General features: G+C 48.2%; 1 protein-coding gene across 5 annotated transcripts; it reads left to right on the top strand.

Annotated features, from left to right (window-relative positions):
- Window positions 1-1,481: 1,481 nt before the first annotated feature.
- TMEM39B (transmembrane protein 39B) lies at window positions 1,482-15,155 on the top strand. Of its 5 annotated transcripts, none has more exons than XM_083625254.1 (9): window positions 1,482-2,247; window positions 6,653-6,773; window positions 8,270-8,489; window positions 9,256-9,339; window positions 10,311-10,465; window positions 10,578-10,914; window positions 11,637-11,824; window positions 12,842-12,962; window positions 14,646-15,155. In XM_083625254.1, exons 1-9 carry the CDS (start codon window positions 2,244-2,246, stop codon window positions 14,880-14,882), a joined length of 1,467 nt encoding a protein of 488 aa, XP_083481380.1. In that variant the 5' UTR covers window positions 1,482-2,243; the 3' UTR covers window positions 14,883-15,155. The 5 variants fall into 5 exon arrangements, with proteins under 5 accessions (XP_083481380.1, XP_083481379.1, XP_083481377.1 ...); XM_083625253.1 differs by having other exon boundaries at window positions 1,483-2,247; window positions 6,541-6,773; XM_083625251.1 differs by having other exon boundaries at window positions 1,484-2,247; window positions 6,541-6,773; window positions 9,256-9,348.
- The last annotated feature ends 2,851 nt before the right edge of the window (window positions 15,156-18,006 follow it).

Below are 18,006 nucleotides of genomic sequence, written 5' to 3'. Positions count from 1 at the left end.
GCCCTGTAGCATGCAATACAGTGCTTCTGACTACACACACAATGCATTTCCTGGTGTATATATCTAAATCAGGAGTGTGCTTTGGTGTGGAAGGCATGGTGACAGGATCTGGAGCTTCAGCATCTCAGTTTAGAAATTGAGGAAAGGGTATGCCCTTTGGTGGACATTGTACACAAGTTGTATGTGTTCTGGGTGGAAACATTGCTTTGGTACCATTTTGTGTCTGCTGCTGCAGTGTGACCTATCCACAGATGCCTACTTCATCAGATGTGTTAAGTGAAACAATGGAAGGGTGCAAAGTAAGGTAACAGATTATGCAAGTGGTAAAATTTGAGGTGAATACAAAAGGCCCTCAGACCAACCTGTTGATGGCACTGACAGCTCTTTAGTTGATTAAAGGTATAAGAAAAGTAAAGGACCCCTGGATGGTTAAATCTAGTCAAAGGCAACTGGGGGGTTGCAGCACTCAACTCACTTCTGGCCGAGGGAGCTGGCGTTTGTCCACAGACAGCTTTCCGGGTCATGTGGCCAGCATGAATAAACTGCTGGTACAACAGAACACCATGACAGAAGCCAGAGCACACGGAAACGCCGTTTACCTGCCCACTGCAGCGGTACCTGTTTATCTACTTGCACTGGTGTGCTTTCGAACTGCTAGGTTGGCAGGAGCTGGGACAGAGCAACAGGAGCTCACTTCGTCTTGGGGATTCAAACTGGTGACCTTCCGATCAACAAGCCTAAGAGGTTTGGTGGTTTAGACCATAGTGCCACCCGCGTCTACAAAAAGGTGTAAGAGCTCAGTGGTGTGTGTGTTAATTGCCTTGCAGGCTGTTCTCATTTTAGAAGAACATAGCTCATTAAGGCAGTTATCCTTCCAAGTTCTGGAGTGGTGGAGCCTATGAAGTCTACTAGAATGGCCCTCAGCCAAAAGAAACCCGTTTCTTAGGCATGCTTTATCAAATGACTGCCTTCTCTCTAGCTGAGCCTTCCCCTCCAGCAGTCCTATGCTGGCCTCTCGTGTATCTATGTATTGTCATGCTGCAGTTGGTGGTTGTGGTAAGCAAGCAAAGGCCCCTCCATAAATTGTCGTGCAACAGCACTGTATTGCAATGTCGTGATCGAGCAGCAAAAAAGGGGGGCATTATTTTGTAAACCGCCCCCCCAAAAAAACCCACTGTGTGTGTGCTTATATGACATAAGGGGAAGAGTTGAGTCAGTGGAGTGCACAATCTTAATTGTCAGCACTAGGGTTTTTTAAGGTCTTAGAAAAATACAAGTGTGAAGTACTCTTTAGACCAGGGGTAATCAACCTTTTTATATGTACCACCCACTAATGCATCTTACTTGAGGGTAAAATTTCCTTACCGCCCACCAGTGCTGCAGTAACGCGTCCTAGAACCCCCTACCGCCCACATGGAATCCTGAAACACCCACTAGTGGGCAGTAGGGACCAGGTTGACTGTTGCATCAGTATTCCACAAAGGAGATCAAGGTGGTGTCCGTTATTCTCCCTCTCCACAGTTAAGCCCCACAATAGCTCTGGTATGTAGGTTCGGCTGAGGAGATCCCGCAGTCGGTGGCCGTAAGCCAGGACCGGTGGCTCTCGATACTGGGCTTCAACTCCCATCATAAGTGGCTCTTGTCCATGTTGGCCGGCGGCAGCTAGAGGTCCACATGCGCATCCTTGCCTCTCACGTAGCATGTGGCGAGTACACAACAGCCGCGGGGGAAAGCGGGGTGCGCGCGTGCGTGTGCCTGGTACTTGAGGGCTTCCAGCAGTCGCCTGTTAGGATTCCCGCAGAGACGAAGAGGTCTCCGGGCTTCATCAGAAGTGGTTCACCCGCGATGAGGCATGATGGGAGTTGTAGTCCAGTAACTGCCTGAAGGCCCCCACGTGGCTGGCGCCGGGTCTTAGAGACGGACATTTAACTATCCCCTGAACTGACAGCGGCTCTTCGCGCGCTTGAAGGGCCGCCTCCCTCCATCAACTCGCGCGCTATCCGCCGCCCAAGGAAGACGCGGCCTGAGGCCCCCGCCGCTCTTCCCGCCCAACGAGCCACGTGACTGACTCCGCCCCCTCCGCCAATGCTTTTTCCCCACCGCCCCTTTTGTCCTTCGTCGGATACCGTCGTCTTCCCTAGCAGAGAACGCGAGGCTCCGCCCGCCATCTTCTTCCTCGCTGCTTGTGGTGCTGCTCCCGCCGCCGCCACCACCCGGTTCCGACCGAGCTCCGCCTGCGGGAGATGGGTAAGGCGGCGGGGAGAAGGAGGGGGATGTCTGCAGGCTTCCCTCCGCCGTCGCTGGCCCCTCCCGCCGCGTGCGGCCCCCTTTCTCCCCCTTGACGCCCGGCCCATCCGCGCCCCCTAGGTGCCCACCCCCCACATGGCCTGAACTTCCCCGCCCCACCCACAGAATCTGTGTTTCTTAGTTTTTTACGCTCGCTGTTTAGCTGGGTGGGGAAACGGGGGCGGTTCCCACTTGTGACTTACAAGTGTTCCAGATAAGACCTGTCACCTGTCCCAGTCCTCGGTCTTTTAAGAATTAAATGGCCTGGCACAAAAGGAAAATAGGAGAAGGAGGGAGAAGGAAAAAGACACACTCAAGTATTTCCCCTGCTTTCTCTCTCATTTACAGTGGTTGCTCGAAGTTTTGGTCTTGTGTGTTTACAGGGACCAGGAGGTCTGTCCCTTTATGGCAGGGGCTCCCATTGCTCCCCCCCCCACCTCTCCAACATTTTACTTTTTCTTTGTATACTCCTCTGATTCTTTATCATTTTGGACCTGCTGCTCTTTGCATTTGTCCCGTGTTGCCAGCACGAGCCAGGTGCTGTTCAGTGTAACTGCCAAACTATCCCTGCTTGTCAGCAGCAGCTGTTAGTTTATTGCTATTGTCACACGAAGATGCCTTAGGCAGAGCCAGAAGCTGGTTCGCCTAACTCAGTGTTGTCTGCACTAACCGACAGGCCTGCACACAAGCTTTGGCCCACCAAGCCAAACCCAGCTCCTGAGCTGTGTGCAGCTGCCAAATAAGGCGTGTGATAAAACCTTGAGGGTTTGATGCCTGTCTGGGGTGCATGTGGGGATTCCTGGTGAATGTGATCTCCTGGCAGGCCACAATACATGGCTTGTGGGCTGTGTTTGGCTTGGAGAATTGCTGGTTGCACAGACCTGATGTATAATGTTAGGAACACACTATAGCTACCTAGTTCTGAGTCTCAAACTACTGTTAAATGGGCAACCTCAGAGGATGGTGGACTCTCCAGGTTGGATAGCCATCTGTCAGGGATTCTTTCATTGTGATTTCTGCATTGCAGGGGGCTAGGTGACCTTTGGGGTACCATCCAGTTCTACGTCTTTGATTCTGTTGGTCCATCCAGCTCTGTTATATTGACACCATTAGTTCTCAACCTCTTCAGTCCCTGTGTTTGAGAACCCACATTTTCATTTTATGCTACCAGTATGTACAGGGATAGTGTTGCTGCTGCTGCTGCCATTCACCATGTTACAGAGGCCCAATTGGCCTCCATTAGAAGTCAGGCATTTTGCATTGCTGGTCCCATGCTGCAGAACACTCTTCCAGCAGAGATTCAGCAAGCATCCTTTCTTTTGATTTTTAGGTGTCTCTTTAAGACTATTTAGTCTTAATGCAGCTATTGGAAGCTTTTTTTGACTCACCAGTCATTTTAATGATTGTTTTGCCATGGCTCTAATGAAGTCTTATTGCTGTACCCCACCCTGATGTTTCAGCATATAAAAGATAGAATATAAATGCATCTATAACTAGAATAAGTATGCCTTAGGCCAGGCCATAAGCCACCAGTGGGTCCTTAAGCACCAGTTGAAGCCCAGTGGTGTACACCAGTGTTTCCCAACCTTTTTCCAACAATGGCCCCGTTCTGACCTTGTCTCCTTCCTATGGCCCCTCATGGGCATAGCCAAGAGGGGGCAGGGGGGCAGTTGCCCCCCATAAGTAAAAATCAATGCAAATCTGAAGTTCTGCCCCCCCCAACAAAAGCCCATGCCCTAACAAAAATCCTGGCTAGCCCCTTCCTCTCCCACGCTACTGGTAGAAAGGTAGCTATTTAAATGTTTTGTTTATAAATAGAACATGTTTTGTTTGTAGTTTTTATAATTTATACAAAATACAATTACATAAAATGATAGGAACATAATGAAATATTGTTGAAGCAGAAAAACATAGAATCATGGAGCTGGAAGTGACCCCAAGGATCATCTTTCTAGTGCAACCCCCTGCAATGTAGGAAAGGTGCACAGGGAGTTCTGTATATATGGGAGAATTTTAAAAAGCAAGTGGTCCTCACTGACCTGGTGCAAAAGTACCTTATCATCTGTAGGAGCTCTGGCTGCCTAGATAAAACACTATAGCCCCCCCCCCTTACCTGGGAGTAAGGCCAACTGAACTCAGTAGACACTTAGTTATTTACAAGATGCAAGTCAGCAGCACCAGACGACCCCGCTCAGCTAGGTGCTGGGGTGGCTTGCACCTTGCAGAGTAAGGCTCAGGCTGCCACTGGGCACAGCACTGATGGCATCAGCAAGCAGCTCCAGCTCTCCCAGCCCTACCCATTGCCACCCCACCATCGCATTTACCTGACCTGGGGATTTTGGATCGCAGACTCTACTGGTCAAAACAGGAGCCTCAGCGATCGCCCTCTTCTGCTGGAAACAAACCAGAACTGCTCCAGGAAAGCATACATCTCAAAAAGGAGCTCCGAGCCCTGGTGGGTCTCCCTCTTACCCACTTGTGATTGTCCAAGCAGATAGCCAGCCAATCAGGATTTTTTCCTTTTGATTCTCACATCCCTCTGTGGCCTCCTAGCCTCATGCTGTGGCCCCCAATTTATGCGATTTTCACCTGTGCCCCCCTTGGGAAATCCTGGGGGCCCCCAGGGGGCTCTGTGGCCCCCGGTTGGGAAACACTGCTGTACACTGACAGGCAGATGCTCTCTAGGACTTCAGGCAGGGGCCGTTCCAAGCTCTCTCTGGAGATGCCAGAGGTTGAAACTGGGACTTCTGCACGCAAAGCACATTTCCACCAAAAACTGTGACCCTCCCCCTTTTATTCCTTCCATAAATAGAAACCAGTGCCTACTGCATTTCCATACTCTTGATGTCACCAAAAAGTGGAGTTCAGGGTGGGGCTACATAGGTAGGAGAGGGCGTGGTTCTTAATGGCTAGGGGTTACTAGAAAGTAGAGTTAGCCCCTCTCCCAGTGTGTCCCTGAGTGCTCTTCTGTAACTTTCTCCCAAAGAATGGAATGACAACATTGGGTGCTAGCTTGTAGTAGGGGTGAAATCTGCCCAGATGCCAAGTGGATTTGGGGAAGTGGGCATGTAGAGTGCCCTCGGAAAACAATGATGAGTATTTTGCTGAGGTCTCCTTCTGTCACTAAGAGTATGGCAGGTGGGTCGATGACACAAGAGTATCAAATGCTCTCTTAAAGGAGGTTTGGTTGGCTCTATCTGTGCCTACCTTTTGGCAAGCTGCAAAAATATGTTTCACCTTATTGTGCTTCTAGAAAGCTTTTTTTCATGGACATTTTGTTTCATTGTATCGCTGCTGAGCATTAAAATTACTGTAATTGTTGTAAATGTTTATTGCCATGGACATTTTTATACTGCACTAATTATTTTAAAATTCTAAGCTGTTTTGGTGATTTTTCTTACAAATGGGAAATGGGAAGGTACTTGGAAATGGATCATATTTATTGCCACTTTTATATCTCATTCCCCCACTCAAGGAACTCAAGGCAGCATGCATACATCTTTTTCCTCCTCCACCATCACCACCCTGTCTCCCATTGTATTCTCACAACCATTCTGTGAAATAGGTTACCCAATAGGGTCTGGTTCAAGATCACTGTTTGTTTCATGGCTGAGCGAGGATTTGAGCCCAGGATCAAGAAACATCCTCCATTACACCACTGCCGCTTTTGCTGAACCTCTTCCCTTCCTTAATAACTAGGGCTAGGAAAAGAAAGTGATATTCTTAGGAGCCAACATTGAATTTTTAGGCACAGCTCTGATGTCTAGACACCAGCTTCTCATTCCTAGGGAGTGCATTGTACACACTAAAAATATTTGTGTTCTAGTAGACAGGCAGGCAGACACGTCTGTGAGAAGGGGACACACTACAGTGGAGCACCTGTTTGGCCGCTGTGGATCCCCATGGCATGCGCTATTTTACGTGAAGACATCCTAATACTTGTAAAGGGCTTACTTATACTAGAACTAGCTATTGAAACGATTATACGTGAAGAGTGTTGGTGTAACATAAAGCTCAAGCTCCTCGTTCCAGTCTTTCATCTATTATGAAGACACTAAGCAATTTTGGGTGTGCCTCTGACTCTCAGCCCTGAATCCGCAATATATGAGTAATGTTACTGATCCACCTTTCAGGGCTGTTGTAATGATTACTAAGAGAATCTCTGTGAAGCCTAAGGGTTCACACACTAAGGGTTGGTGTCAGTGTGTGTACCAAATTCCTCTGGAAATTTTAGAACTGTGTGATGTTTTGCAGATACCTAAGGAATTGCTATGACTACCCAGACCTAACATTTCCAGTTCTTCAAAGCAAAGTAATCGTTTGATGAGAGAGCTCAACCCTCTTTGACTATCGGTGGTTATGGCAGGGGGAAGAAGGGGCCCTAACCGGACGTCCTACTGCCGCAATCCTCTCTGTGAAACTGGAGCCACTGGGGGCGCTGGCCATTCCACCAGTTCTTCAGTCACCAGCGTGCGCTCCCGTACCAGGTGGGCATGAACCCCCAGAGACTGTTGGATCATTCTGTCTGATACAGAGTGCTGTCCTATCTGAATTCTCTCTTGCTCCTCCAGCACCCAAAGTTGACCCAGTACAGCTCATCAAGCTTAGCTACATCTTTTCTCCTGTATACAGTGGCTTAGAAAAGTTGATAGGAAACTGCCATACACCAAGTAAGAGCATTGGTCCAATCAGCTCAGTGGTGTCTCCAGAATTTCAGACAGGTCTCTCCCAGCGCTACCTGGAGATGCCAGGGATCAAACCCTGGGACCCTCTGTACAACAAAGCAGATGCTCTAGCGCTGAGCTATGACCCTTTCTCTAAAAGGGAAATGCTGATTCAAATTTCACCCCAGCCACAAACACACTAGCTGTATCCATCAACCACTGCCTCCACCTGCAGTATGGTGGTAGCAATACTGACCTAACTTGCAGGACTGTTAGGGTTTTTCAAGCATGAAACACTCTCAGCTTTGAAAAAGCACTGCAAATGCTTGGGATTTCATAGAGACTGCAGTTCCCAATGAGAGCACTTTCACTGTGTCCCATTTAGGTCAGGCCCTACTCTAAATCCCTTTGCTGTGCAATATGAGAATTTTTGCCACATGAAACTGGAGGTCTACATGGCACCCACTAGCCTGACTGACCTTAATGGGAGGCTAGAGTGTGAGGAGGCTGATGCCTTTTTAAGAGCCTGGTCATGCTTATATAGCTGTAGGGCAGCCTTCTAATGCTGTGCATCTAAGCCAGGGCTGAGGCATCTTTCTGTGGTGCTTGAGATGTTGTTAGACTCCTATCAACCCCAGCCTCTGTGTGTGTGGCCAGTGCTCAGGGATGGTGGTAGTTACAGTCCAGCAATTTACGGAGGATCACAGGTTCTCCATCCCTGCCCTAAACCATTTAGGTCTTTAGCGGCTACTGATGCTCTAAATTCAGTGTTGAATGTGTAACTACTACAGACACCACCTAGGCCCACAAGCAATCTGGTGGCCGAATTTCTGAAAGTTTCAGGCTCCCTTTAGAAGTATCCCTTTCCAGAAAGCATTACAGTAGTCCAGTCTGGGATACTGTATGCTGCCATGACTGATTCTGTTGTTTTTAATTATTTTTGTCTTGAGCTGCCATGAATTTCAAAAAGGCGCTGCAAATGATTTACAGAAATAATAATAATAATAATAATTATTATTATTATTATTATTATTATTATTATTGCTGTAAGACCTTGGCAATGCACGCACATCACCCTTTCTTGCCTTGGGAAAGTGCACCATAGTGGCACTGAAGGGAGGGCAAGACAGGTAGAGTAGGGGGCATGGAGTGGGGGGCTGCTTATGACACAGAGGAGGGGAAATTGGGAGAACGCAATACATTGGTACAAAAAGTAGCACATTCATGTTAGCAATTTCAGGCCTAATTCTTAGGTGGGTGGATGCATTCAGAAGTTTTTCTGAGCTGTCTTTTTTCCTTCCGCCCCTCTTCCCCTGTAGGAGTGGCTCAGGAACGGGCCTTTCCAGTCCTCCTCTGGCAACCCAGACAGTGGTTCCCCTCCAGCACTGCAAGATCCCAGAGCTTCCCATTGAGAGGAGCATCTTGTTTGAACTCCAGCTCTTCTTCTGCCATCTTATCGCCCTCTTTGTCCACTACATCAACATCTACAAAACAGTGTGGTGGTACCCACCATCACACCCTCCATCCCATACCTCGTTGGTGAGTATCTAGATATCTTGCTGCAAGATTACAAAATCACATTGATAAGGTCAAGAAAACTATAGACATATACACACAAAATAACACTGAAGCTTTTTTATTATTCTCTAAAAGCTTTCTTAAAGAGGAAGACCTTGCACTGCTTCCTTGAACAGGGCTCTACAGTGACACCTATTGACAGAACATGTTATAACAGGACAAGTTTTGCTGCAAAAGATGTGCATTACATAATCAGAAAGTGAAAACAGCTGCTTCATTTCATATTGATGGCTAGTAGCAAAGCTGGCTTCAGAGATCTGATCAGGCATTTGCCAGTGCCCAGAAGCATAATGGTGCACACTTTGCATGGAATAGCCAAGAAGGTCAGGTTCATTCTGTGAATTCTAGGATTGCACTCCCAACCTCTTTCAGATTAGGCAGGTCCACAAAGGTTCCTTGCCTGCGGGTGGTGGCGGGCAGTATCCTAATGCTGTGGGTATGGTGAGGCAAACCTCTCCAGTTCTGTGGTCATAGAACATTCATCCATATGAGTTAGAATTAAGGCAAAAAAAAAACCAGGTGGGATTCAGCTCAAAAAAGCAGTAAGTCTTGGAGTGAGTGAACCTTCCCTTAGTCTTCATCAAGTTGGATCTTTGGTGGGTTCTTTTTTTCTGCTATAACTTCTCATATGTTTCCCAGTGGCCCATGGAAGCCTCTTCGTTTTCATTTTTCTATAAGCTTGTGGACCAATCAAGTCCTCTTTTTCTGTTTCTGCTTCTTTCTACAGAATTTTCATCTCATCGACTTCAACGTCCTGGCAGTGACAACCATTGTTCTGGCAAGGAGGTTGATTGGTGCTATCGTGAAGGAGGTGAAGGAGGTAGAGGCCTGGAGCCCCCCACCCTGTCTGGGGGGTTACTCGCTTCCTGTATTTAAGCCTGTACTTGTTTCAGCTTTTCTTTATTATGTAAAGAGCAGCTGTGCTCTATGGCAGCCTCCATTCATTCCAGTGGATATGTCTATTACTGGCTTCCCATAAGCAAGCAGGGATTAGCACTGGTGAGCTTCTGTAGGGAGGGAGTTCCAAAAAACATGACCCTTTGTCCTTTCACCCCAGCCTGTAAAGCATGGCCTTCCTCACCTGTCTTAATGGGTGCAGAGAGACCACAGATGGAGTAAAGCAGCCCTTAGCGGATGTTTGGCTTAAGGCACATAACAGTGCAATACCAAGCATGTTTATTCAGAACTAAGTCCCTTTGAATTCATTGGGACTTAGTGAATATGCTTAGAGTCTGCAACCCTAGAACTAGGAATTCTGACGCACTGCTGATTTTTCCCCAAAGGGAGAGGGAATATATGATTTATGGGCTACTATTAAAATGAGGCTGCATTTTAAATTGTATTTTAACCCGTATTTTAATAAACTGGGTTCCCCCCCCCACATTATGTTTTATTATAATTTTATTGGTGTTAGCCGCCCTGAGCCCAGCTCTAGCCGGGGAGGGCGGGGTATAAATAATAATTTATTATTACTATTATTAGCCCACAAGATGGGGTGATGATTGCCACTTTGGGAAACTTTAAAAAAGAATTGGACAAATTCATTGAGAATAAGGCTATCTGTGGCTGCTAGTCATGACAATGGCCTTCATGTATTGGAGATGGGATGCCTTGGAATTCCAACAACTGGGGAACATGAGAGTGCTGCTGAGCTTGTGTCCTGCTTGTGGGCTTCTCACAGGCATCTGGCTGGCCACTGTTGAAACATAATGCTGGACTACATGGGTCTTTGGCCTGATCCAGCAAGCCAGACTTGTCTTGTCTTCCTCTTCCTCCTCCCAGGCTTCTCACACTGGCAAAGTCTCTCTTCCGCGCTCTGTTTTCCTGGTGATCACTCGTTTTGCTGTCCTTACTGGGGCAGGTTGGAGTTTGTGCCGATCCATAATCCACCTCTTCAGGACATACTCACTCCTCAACCTCTTGTTCTTGTGCTATCCGTAAGTACCGGAAAACCCTTCTCATATGATTATAAGTTGCTTTGGGTTGCCTTGGGCAAATAAGTAATAACAGTGAGAAATTTCAGAGCCCCTCTCTTTCTGTCCTTCCTAGGTTTGGCATGTACGTCCCCTTCCTGCAGCTAAACTGCGACTTCCGCAAGACTGGCCTCTTCTCCCAAGTGGCCAACATTGGCCCCCGTGACACAGGTGAGGTCAGCTCAAGGGGCAAGGACTACCTATCTGTTCTGAAGGAGACCTGGAAGCAGCACACCCGGCAGTTGTACGGCATGGAAGCCATGCCCACCCACGCCTGCTGTCTCTCCCCGGACCTGATCCGCAACGAGGTGGAGTACTTGAAGATGGACTTCAACTGGCGCATGAAGGAGGTGCTGGTGAGCTCCATGCTCAGCGCATACTATGTGGCCTTTGTGCCCGTCTGGTTTGTGAAGGTATGTGAACAATGGGTGAGTTGCCTATGCAGCACAAAATCTAATTGAGGGGGGACTTTGTTGACCCAGGGACCGCACTTCCTTCTGAGGAACCTTTCAGAAGTTTCATGCCAGTGGTGGGTGGGCCAAAAGTGGGCAAGCGATAAATGCAAATTTTACCATTGTACAGCAAGCTAGTTTCTACACACAATGAAGTGCTGACAAAACAGATAATGTAAGAAACAAACACATAAACTGAAACAAATTAGCACAAACATTTCTTTTGTGGGTGGCAACCTGGAAGGAAACAAAAGTGGATATTGTTGCCTTTGAATTTCCCATTATTTACTTGCTCTTTAAAGCAGGTAGTCAGGCTTGGCAGCTTTTCAGAACTTGGGGTTTTTGTTTTTGTACATGTGTGGTCTTCGTTCCTGTTGGGCCACAGATGATTTGCATGAGTGTGTTTTGTGTATGCAAAGGCAGCAAATGGTGTCAATAGCTAGCAACTCTTTGAAATTTTGCACATTCTGGCCTTCTCTGCCACCACCCATGAAATAGAGTGGTCCAGGAGTTGGCCATCCCTGCTGTAGAAAGTTCTCACAATCTCACTGCCTTGCACCTACAAGTTCTCTTGGTAGATGCAGATTGGATTGGTTTACTTTGTGGAGGCGAAAGGCCAGCTCTAAAGATGCCATGCCTGTCCAACATCTGCATGCTCTCTCTCCCACCTTGCTTTCCTACAGAATACCCAGTATTACGACAAGCGATGGTCATGTGAGCTGTTCCTCTTGGTTTCCATAAGCACTTCTGTCATCCTCATGCAGCATTTGCTGCCTGCCCGCTACTGTGACCTCCTCCACAAGGCTGCAGCCCACCTGGGATGCTGGCAGAAGGTTGACCCAGCACTCTGCTCCAACGTGCTACAGCATCAGTAAGTAGATCTCTGATCATGGCTCCTATACTCTTTCTAAAAACATTTCTGGGGCTGGTAGGTAGCTACCTGCATCCTGGGGCAGGATGCAGGTAGCTTATGTACAACCTCAACATTGGTCTGAGTAAACTGAGAGGGTGTCCTGGGACACACAGGGTGTGATGAGCAAGCTGCCTCTTGTGTAAGTTCCTGCTCTCACTGAGCCTTAATCGGTTTCTAAAGAACACCGCTTGAAAAGCACCGGTTGACACCATTGGGTATCCTTGGACAACTACCCCTTTGCTCTTCCATCCATGCCTTCTTTAAGGTGTGTATCAGAAGCCGAATCAGATCAAAAGTGAGAAACATACACACACCTGTAAAAATGAGTGCTTCCCTTTTCACCCTGGCATACCTGGTCAAAAGCAATAGCAGAAGCAGGTAGGGTGAAAATATTGGGTTGCCAACATTTGATGTGGCCCAAATGCTGTGCATATGGGTCCTTTCTTCCTGTTTTTGTCAAGCTACCAGATATTACTTTGAGCCCAACCAGCAGTGTATGAAGGCAGCAGATCTCCGCTGTTCATTGACCCCCCCGGCTCTGGTACTCAAAGCCTGCCATTCCTTAGCATGGGGAGCTTTTATGGCAGGCATAGCCCTTGTTGGATTCTGGCTTCAAAGGCTTTAAAAGGGAGGATGATGATAAGAGATTTCAACACCTTCTGCATAAAAGTAAATAGCTGGCAGCCCTAGGAAGATGTTCTCCACACACAACGTGCACGCCCACACCTGAAATAGTACTATCAGGAGTAGCTCATGTCTGCAATTTCATGTATGGGTAGATGGATTAGAACAGCCTTCTCTAAGCTGGTGCCCTTGTTTATTGACTAGTGGGAATTATAGTCCAAAATATCAGTGACTTGCTCTGCAGTTCTCTGAGTGCTTCCTTGGGACTATTCACCATTACACACAGTGGTACTGAGTCTATGAAGTTTTCTCTCTCCTCCCATCTCAGGTGCCTCTTTATTTATTTTTCAGGTGGACTGAGGAATGCATGTGGCCCCAGGGGGTGCTAGTGAAACACAGCAAAAATGTGTACAAAGCCGTCGGCCACTACAACGTGGCTGTGCCTTCAGATGTCTCCCACTTCCGGTTTCATGTAAGCTTTTGCTCTTTTCCAATACAGAATGATGAATGCATGACTGAATGAGCTGACATCCTTCTAAGGAGCCCAGTGGTGTGAGGTTCAAGATAGAACCTTTTCCCGTTTATCCTCACAGCAACCCCTATGTGAGGTAGGCTAATCTGAGACAGAGAGAGTGATTGGGTCAAAGAGTTTTGAGCATAGACACACTAATCGCTATGCTGTGTTGGCACTCTTATGCATTCTGTCTGGTGGGCTACCTAAAGGAGCCACATTCTGCAGCCAGATCTTTAGGGAGCAGGCACAAATGCTTAAATTTGCCTGGTTGCCAGATCGGTACTTTTAAGAACATATGAAGGACCTTGCTGCTAGATCAGACCCAAGGCCAACCAGATGCCTGTGAGAAACCCACCAGCAGAACTTGAGCACAACAGCACTTTTCCTCGCCTGTGATTCCCAGCAACTGGTATTCAGAGTCATGCCACCTCCGACATAGAACATAGCCACCATGGCTCTTCAGGCATTTCTTTCTGGCCTAAGTAAGCATGTGAAGGGGGCTGCAGGGATGAGGGTGCTAAGCTGTGCTCTCATGGCCATTCCTGCCACCCTCTGTGAATCAACAGGTCCCCAGTGCACATGGAGACTCCCTTTGCTTTCAAAACCTTTTGTTTTTCCAGAGTTTTGAAATACCCAGGAAGCCTCTCTGAGTATAGTTTGCTGTCCAGCCTCATGGCAAGAGCACAGATACTGGGGTGGTGGAGGAACTGGCACATTTCCCCCTGTTTCCCCTGCCCCAACCTTCTCACGTAACACGGAAGGAAGAATGTCTGAAGAGGAGTCGGTAGGTAGGTGGGTAGGTAGGAAGGAAGAATGGAAGAATAAGAATAAAATGTTACTATACCCAGGTGAAATCATAGCAGTTCAACAGCTAGCATAGAAGAACTGATGCCCTGAAATTAAATTGATGCCTGTTTAATTAAAAGAACAGAAAATTCAGCATGGAGAATTCAAGATGGAGAGAGAGAGGAGGAGTTTGTCTTAACCTCAACCAAGGAAGGCTGTGTCTGTAGCCCCTGCCAGTTGCCCAGGCACCAAAGAAGGGAGACAGAAGGGCCTCTGAGGCCAGTACTAATGCTCAGGCAAGTGAATAAGGTGAAGACAGCCTGTTCACATCCCCTTTAGGGCTTCAAAAGTTAATATCAGCACAATTTGTCTCCCGTGGATAGAGGGTGCACCCTAGAAAACACCCAACACTCTTCTATAGCTGCAGGTTGCAGGGAATGATCAGTAGTGGCTGGAGTTCAAGGACATTTGTCCGCCATTGCTGCACCCCTGATGAACTGTTTGAGAATCACTGCAATAAAGGTTGGAAGGTAGTCTCCAGATTCAAATGGCACACCTGCATTTACTTTAGAATGCACTTAAGTAGATTTAATCGTTTTAACAAAAGAGCAAGGTTCCAGTCTCCTTGCAGACAAAAGTCTAGGCCAGCCTTCATCAACTTGGTGTCCTCCAGATATTTTGGGCTACAGCTCCCATCAGGCCCAGTCAGCACAGCCAGCGGTCAAGATTATGGGAGCTTGGAGTCCAAAAGGATTATGGGAACTTGGGAGTCTGGAAGGGCACCAGGTTGGGGAAGGCCGGCCCAGGCAGTTCCCAGGAAATCGCCGATGCCTCACCCATCTCTGGGCCGTCCAGTTCTTTTTCAGCAAACCCCTGCGGATCTTAAACATCCTGATTCTCCTCGAAGGAGCCATCATCTTCTATCAGCTCTACTCGTTGATCGTGTCAGAGAAGTGGCACCAGACCATCTCGCTGGCCCTGATCCTCTTCAGCAACTACTATGCCTTCTTCAAGCTCCTGCGGGACCGGCTGGTGCTGGGCAAAGCTTACTCGTACTCCGCCACCAGAGACACTGATCAGAAGCTCAACTGAAAGCCTCGCTAAAGCAGGCAAACCAACTCTGACACTTTGTCGGGGGCAGCCGGAGATGCTTCTGCCGCCCCGGGCAGCTGCTCCTCCCTGCTTGAGAAGGAGGCTGCCATCCCAATGGTGCAGGAGGGCGGTGCTTGGACGGCAGTGTGCAGCAGTCAGGCCGGCCCTGAGCTTTGTATGTTCGTTTTTTTACACTGCTTTTTGTCTTTGTTTTGTTTTGTTTTTCTTTGATAACTGATACAATGAGGTAAATATCTTATTTTTATACTCCCAGCTGTTGTCAGCCTGGTTTGTCCAGTAGCAAGAGCAAAGCAGCAGGTCCTTGGTTTAAATCTCAGAGCTGGTTTAGAGAAGTGGCAGAGAGTCCTGACCTGTTATCCAAGCAAAAGTCCCCTGTTCAAATCTTGCCTCTGTTACAAACTCGGTAGGTGGCCTTAGGCCACTCTTATTTCCTCCGCTCCCCACCCTCCATGGGCCCCAGTCTGCAGCATGAAGTCCTGCTGGCCCGCCTTGCAAGGCAGTTGTGAGGATTACTGAATCAATGGAAGTTGAAGCAGTTTGAAATTGTTGAGATATACTCTCTTAATGCTTGGGAGTTTTTCTCCCTTATATGAACATTTGTGGCACTTTGTGGAGTAATATTAGCAAGCATGACAGTTGCCTGCCCAAACATAATGAAACTTGAGGAGCTAGAGAAATGGATCACTAAAGTGATTCAGGATTTTATGGGGGCAGGGGCGTTAAGATGATCTTTAAGAAGAAAGAGAGCAATTAGAAAGGGCAGGGCATGTGGAGCTAATAAAAGATTACTGCAGTGAGAACTGAAGCAGGTTTGTAGGATTACAACTCGAATCATAGAATTGTAGAGTTGGAAGGCACACCCGGGGTCATCTAGTCCAACCCCCTGCAATTGGTGCAAAGCAAATGAATGGAGAAAAATGGTGTGTGCACATTCTCAGTGGTAAGTTCCTGAATGTGTAGGCAGCACATGGAGATGAACACTCCAGCTGTTTTGGGCCAGCTAGCACCGATGGGAAGCCTGCTCTTAACAGCTGCTGGGCACAAACAAGCTGGACAGCTCAAGGGGGCCCCATCAGTCGGCATACTTTGCCTCTCCATCCTCAGAGCTACAGCCTCTTCCCCCCACCCTTATTCCATCGCCTTTCTCTGTTACCCACAGGGTAGGCCAAACTCCCTCTCATTGTTTTTGTTTGCAGTGGCACACATTTTGCAGTTCCAGAGGGAGCTGCGTCTGCCAGCAGCAGGTGCACAGAGCAAGTGAAGGCTGCCATGACCCTCCCGTCTGATTCGATTGGTGCTTTCCGTACAGAGCGTGGCTTGCACAGCAGAAGCAAATGGCCACCAGGTGGCAGTTGCGGCAATGTCTCGTTCCAGATCTCTCTCTGGTGACTTGTTGCTAGGGCTCTCACCATTTTCTATCCCAGAAGCAAGGGGCCTGTTGTTTTCGCTGCATATTTTGCCAACTGAAGTGGCAAGCAGCCCTTCTTTAAACAGCAGTTACACCTCCACTCCCTGGGGCTCCTGTCTGATGCTTACTTTCTAAAAAGCAGGGGAGCGGGGTGTTGCATGGCCTTCATACATAATTACCTTCATTCTTGAGGCACCGCATTCAAGAGCAATAGAGGGACTAGAAGGCAGTTGCGGTTAGTCATTGTGCAGGAATGGAGAGGTAGATCTTTCCAGACTGGGCCATCTCCCTACCTCCTGGATGTGAGAACCTGGGACACGTAACACCTCTGTCTTTCCAGGATTCAGCTTTATTGTATTGCCCCAAATCCAGCTCCTCGCCACCTCCAAGCATTGTTATAACACCTCAATCACCTCTCCTGATTCAGCTAGAACAGAGAGAGAGAGATGGGTGTCATCTGCATGTTGATGGTATTTCAGATCTCCTGATGAGAGCTCCCAAAGGCTTCATATAGATGTCAAAGGACATGAGGGGCAAGAAGGAACCCTGTGGGACACCCCAGGTCAACTCCCAGAAGCGTCATTTAACTTCTTTCTGAAAGTGGCTCTGTAGGTAGGAGTGGAGTTACCAAAGCACAGTGCCCCCACCTCCCTGTGATGCTTCCAAAGGATACTGCGGTCAGTATCAAAAGCCACCAAGAGATCAAGGAGAACCAGCAGGGCTGTATTCCCCCATCTCTCTCCCAACAAATTAATTAAATGTCATCAGTTAGGGTGACCAAGGCAATTTCAATGCTATGGCCAGGCTTGAAGCCAAACTGGAATAGCTCCAAGTCATCCGTTCCCTCCAGGCATGTCTGAAGCTGAACTGCCTTCACCTTTTTGAGCATCTTCCCCAAAAAAGGGATATTCACCACTGGACAATAGTTGGTTAACAACTTGCTTGTTAAGCCGAGGACTGGGGATAACTGACCAATGCTGTGAAGAGCTGGTGAAGGAACATCCTCCCCCCCCCTTTCCTCTCTCTGTCCCCACCACCACCACTTTGTGTCCTTTGATGCTTCCCATCCGGCTGTCTTTGGCCTGGAGGCTGCTGCTTGGCTGGTGCCCTCTTGGCTTTACCCACTGTGGATGCGAAAAGTTATCAGGCCAGCAGCTGGTGGGTGATGCTTTCAGCCGATGCAAATAGAACTGGAGCCTCTTCCTTGCTGTGCCTGGATCTTCAACCTGGTTTCCGTATAGATCCAGCTGCTCGGCCATTGTCCCATCCGTTCCTGTCGTCGCCTGCTCCTGCTTCGTGGAAAATCTCACCAGACAAGTTATTTTCAGCCCCACCTCAGGCTTGCACGAGTCCCCGCCTTGTCCCAAGGGATGGGAGGAGGAGGAGGAGGAAGACTTGGTGCTGCTGCTGCTGCTTCACAAAGCCCCTTTCCCACTGCAGCTCAGAGGACTCCCGCTGGCTATCTAGGCCACCAGGGCACCATCTGTCCCTAGCAAGATTATTGCAAATGAAATAAGAAAAGTCTTAGCCCAGAGATTAAAATATTTAATAGACATGTTTGTTCCACAGAGAAGACTGCCCTTACAAGAAGGGAGCTGGCTGGTTGCCCTCAGCACTTTCCTTGAGCTGGCCTTTCACACTTGCCCCAGAAGGGCAAGCAGGAGACTGGAGAAAGAGCCAGAGCTCAGTGACAGA

Source organism: Podarcis filfolensis (genome assembly GCF_964270895.1).
Source record: "Podarcis filfolensis genome assembly, chromosome: 8".
Taxonomy (NCBI): domain Eukaryota; kingdom Metazoa; phylum Chordata; class Lepidosauria; order Squamata; family Lacertidae; genus Podarcis; species Podarcis filfolensis.
This window is presented reverse-complemented; position numbering and strand designations above follow the sequence as displayed.

Coding starts and splice junctions, on each gene's coding strand:
- TMEM39B (XM_083625251.1), top strand. CDS start 6,646: ATGGCAGGGGGAAGAAGGGGCCCTAACCGGACGTCCTACTGCCGCAAT. Junction 6,774..8,269: donor AGCGTGCGCTCCCGTACCAG/GTGGGCATGAAC, acceptor CTTCCCCTGTAG/GAGTGGCTCAGGAACGGGCC. Junction 10,915..11,636: donor TGCCCGTCTGGTTTGTGAAG/GTATGTGAACAA, acceptor GCTTTCCTACAG/AATACCCAGTATTACGACAA.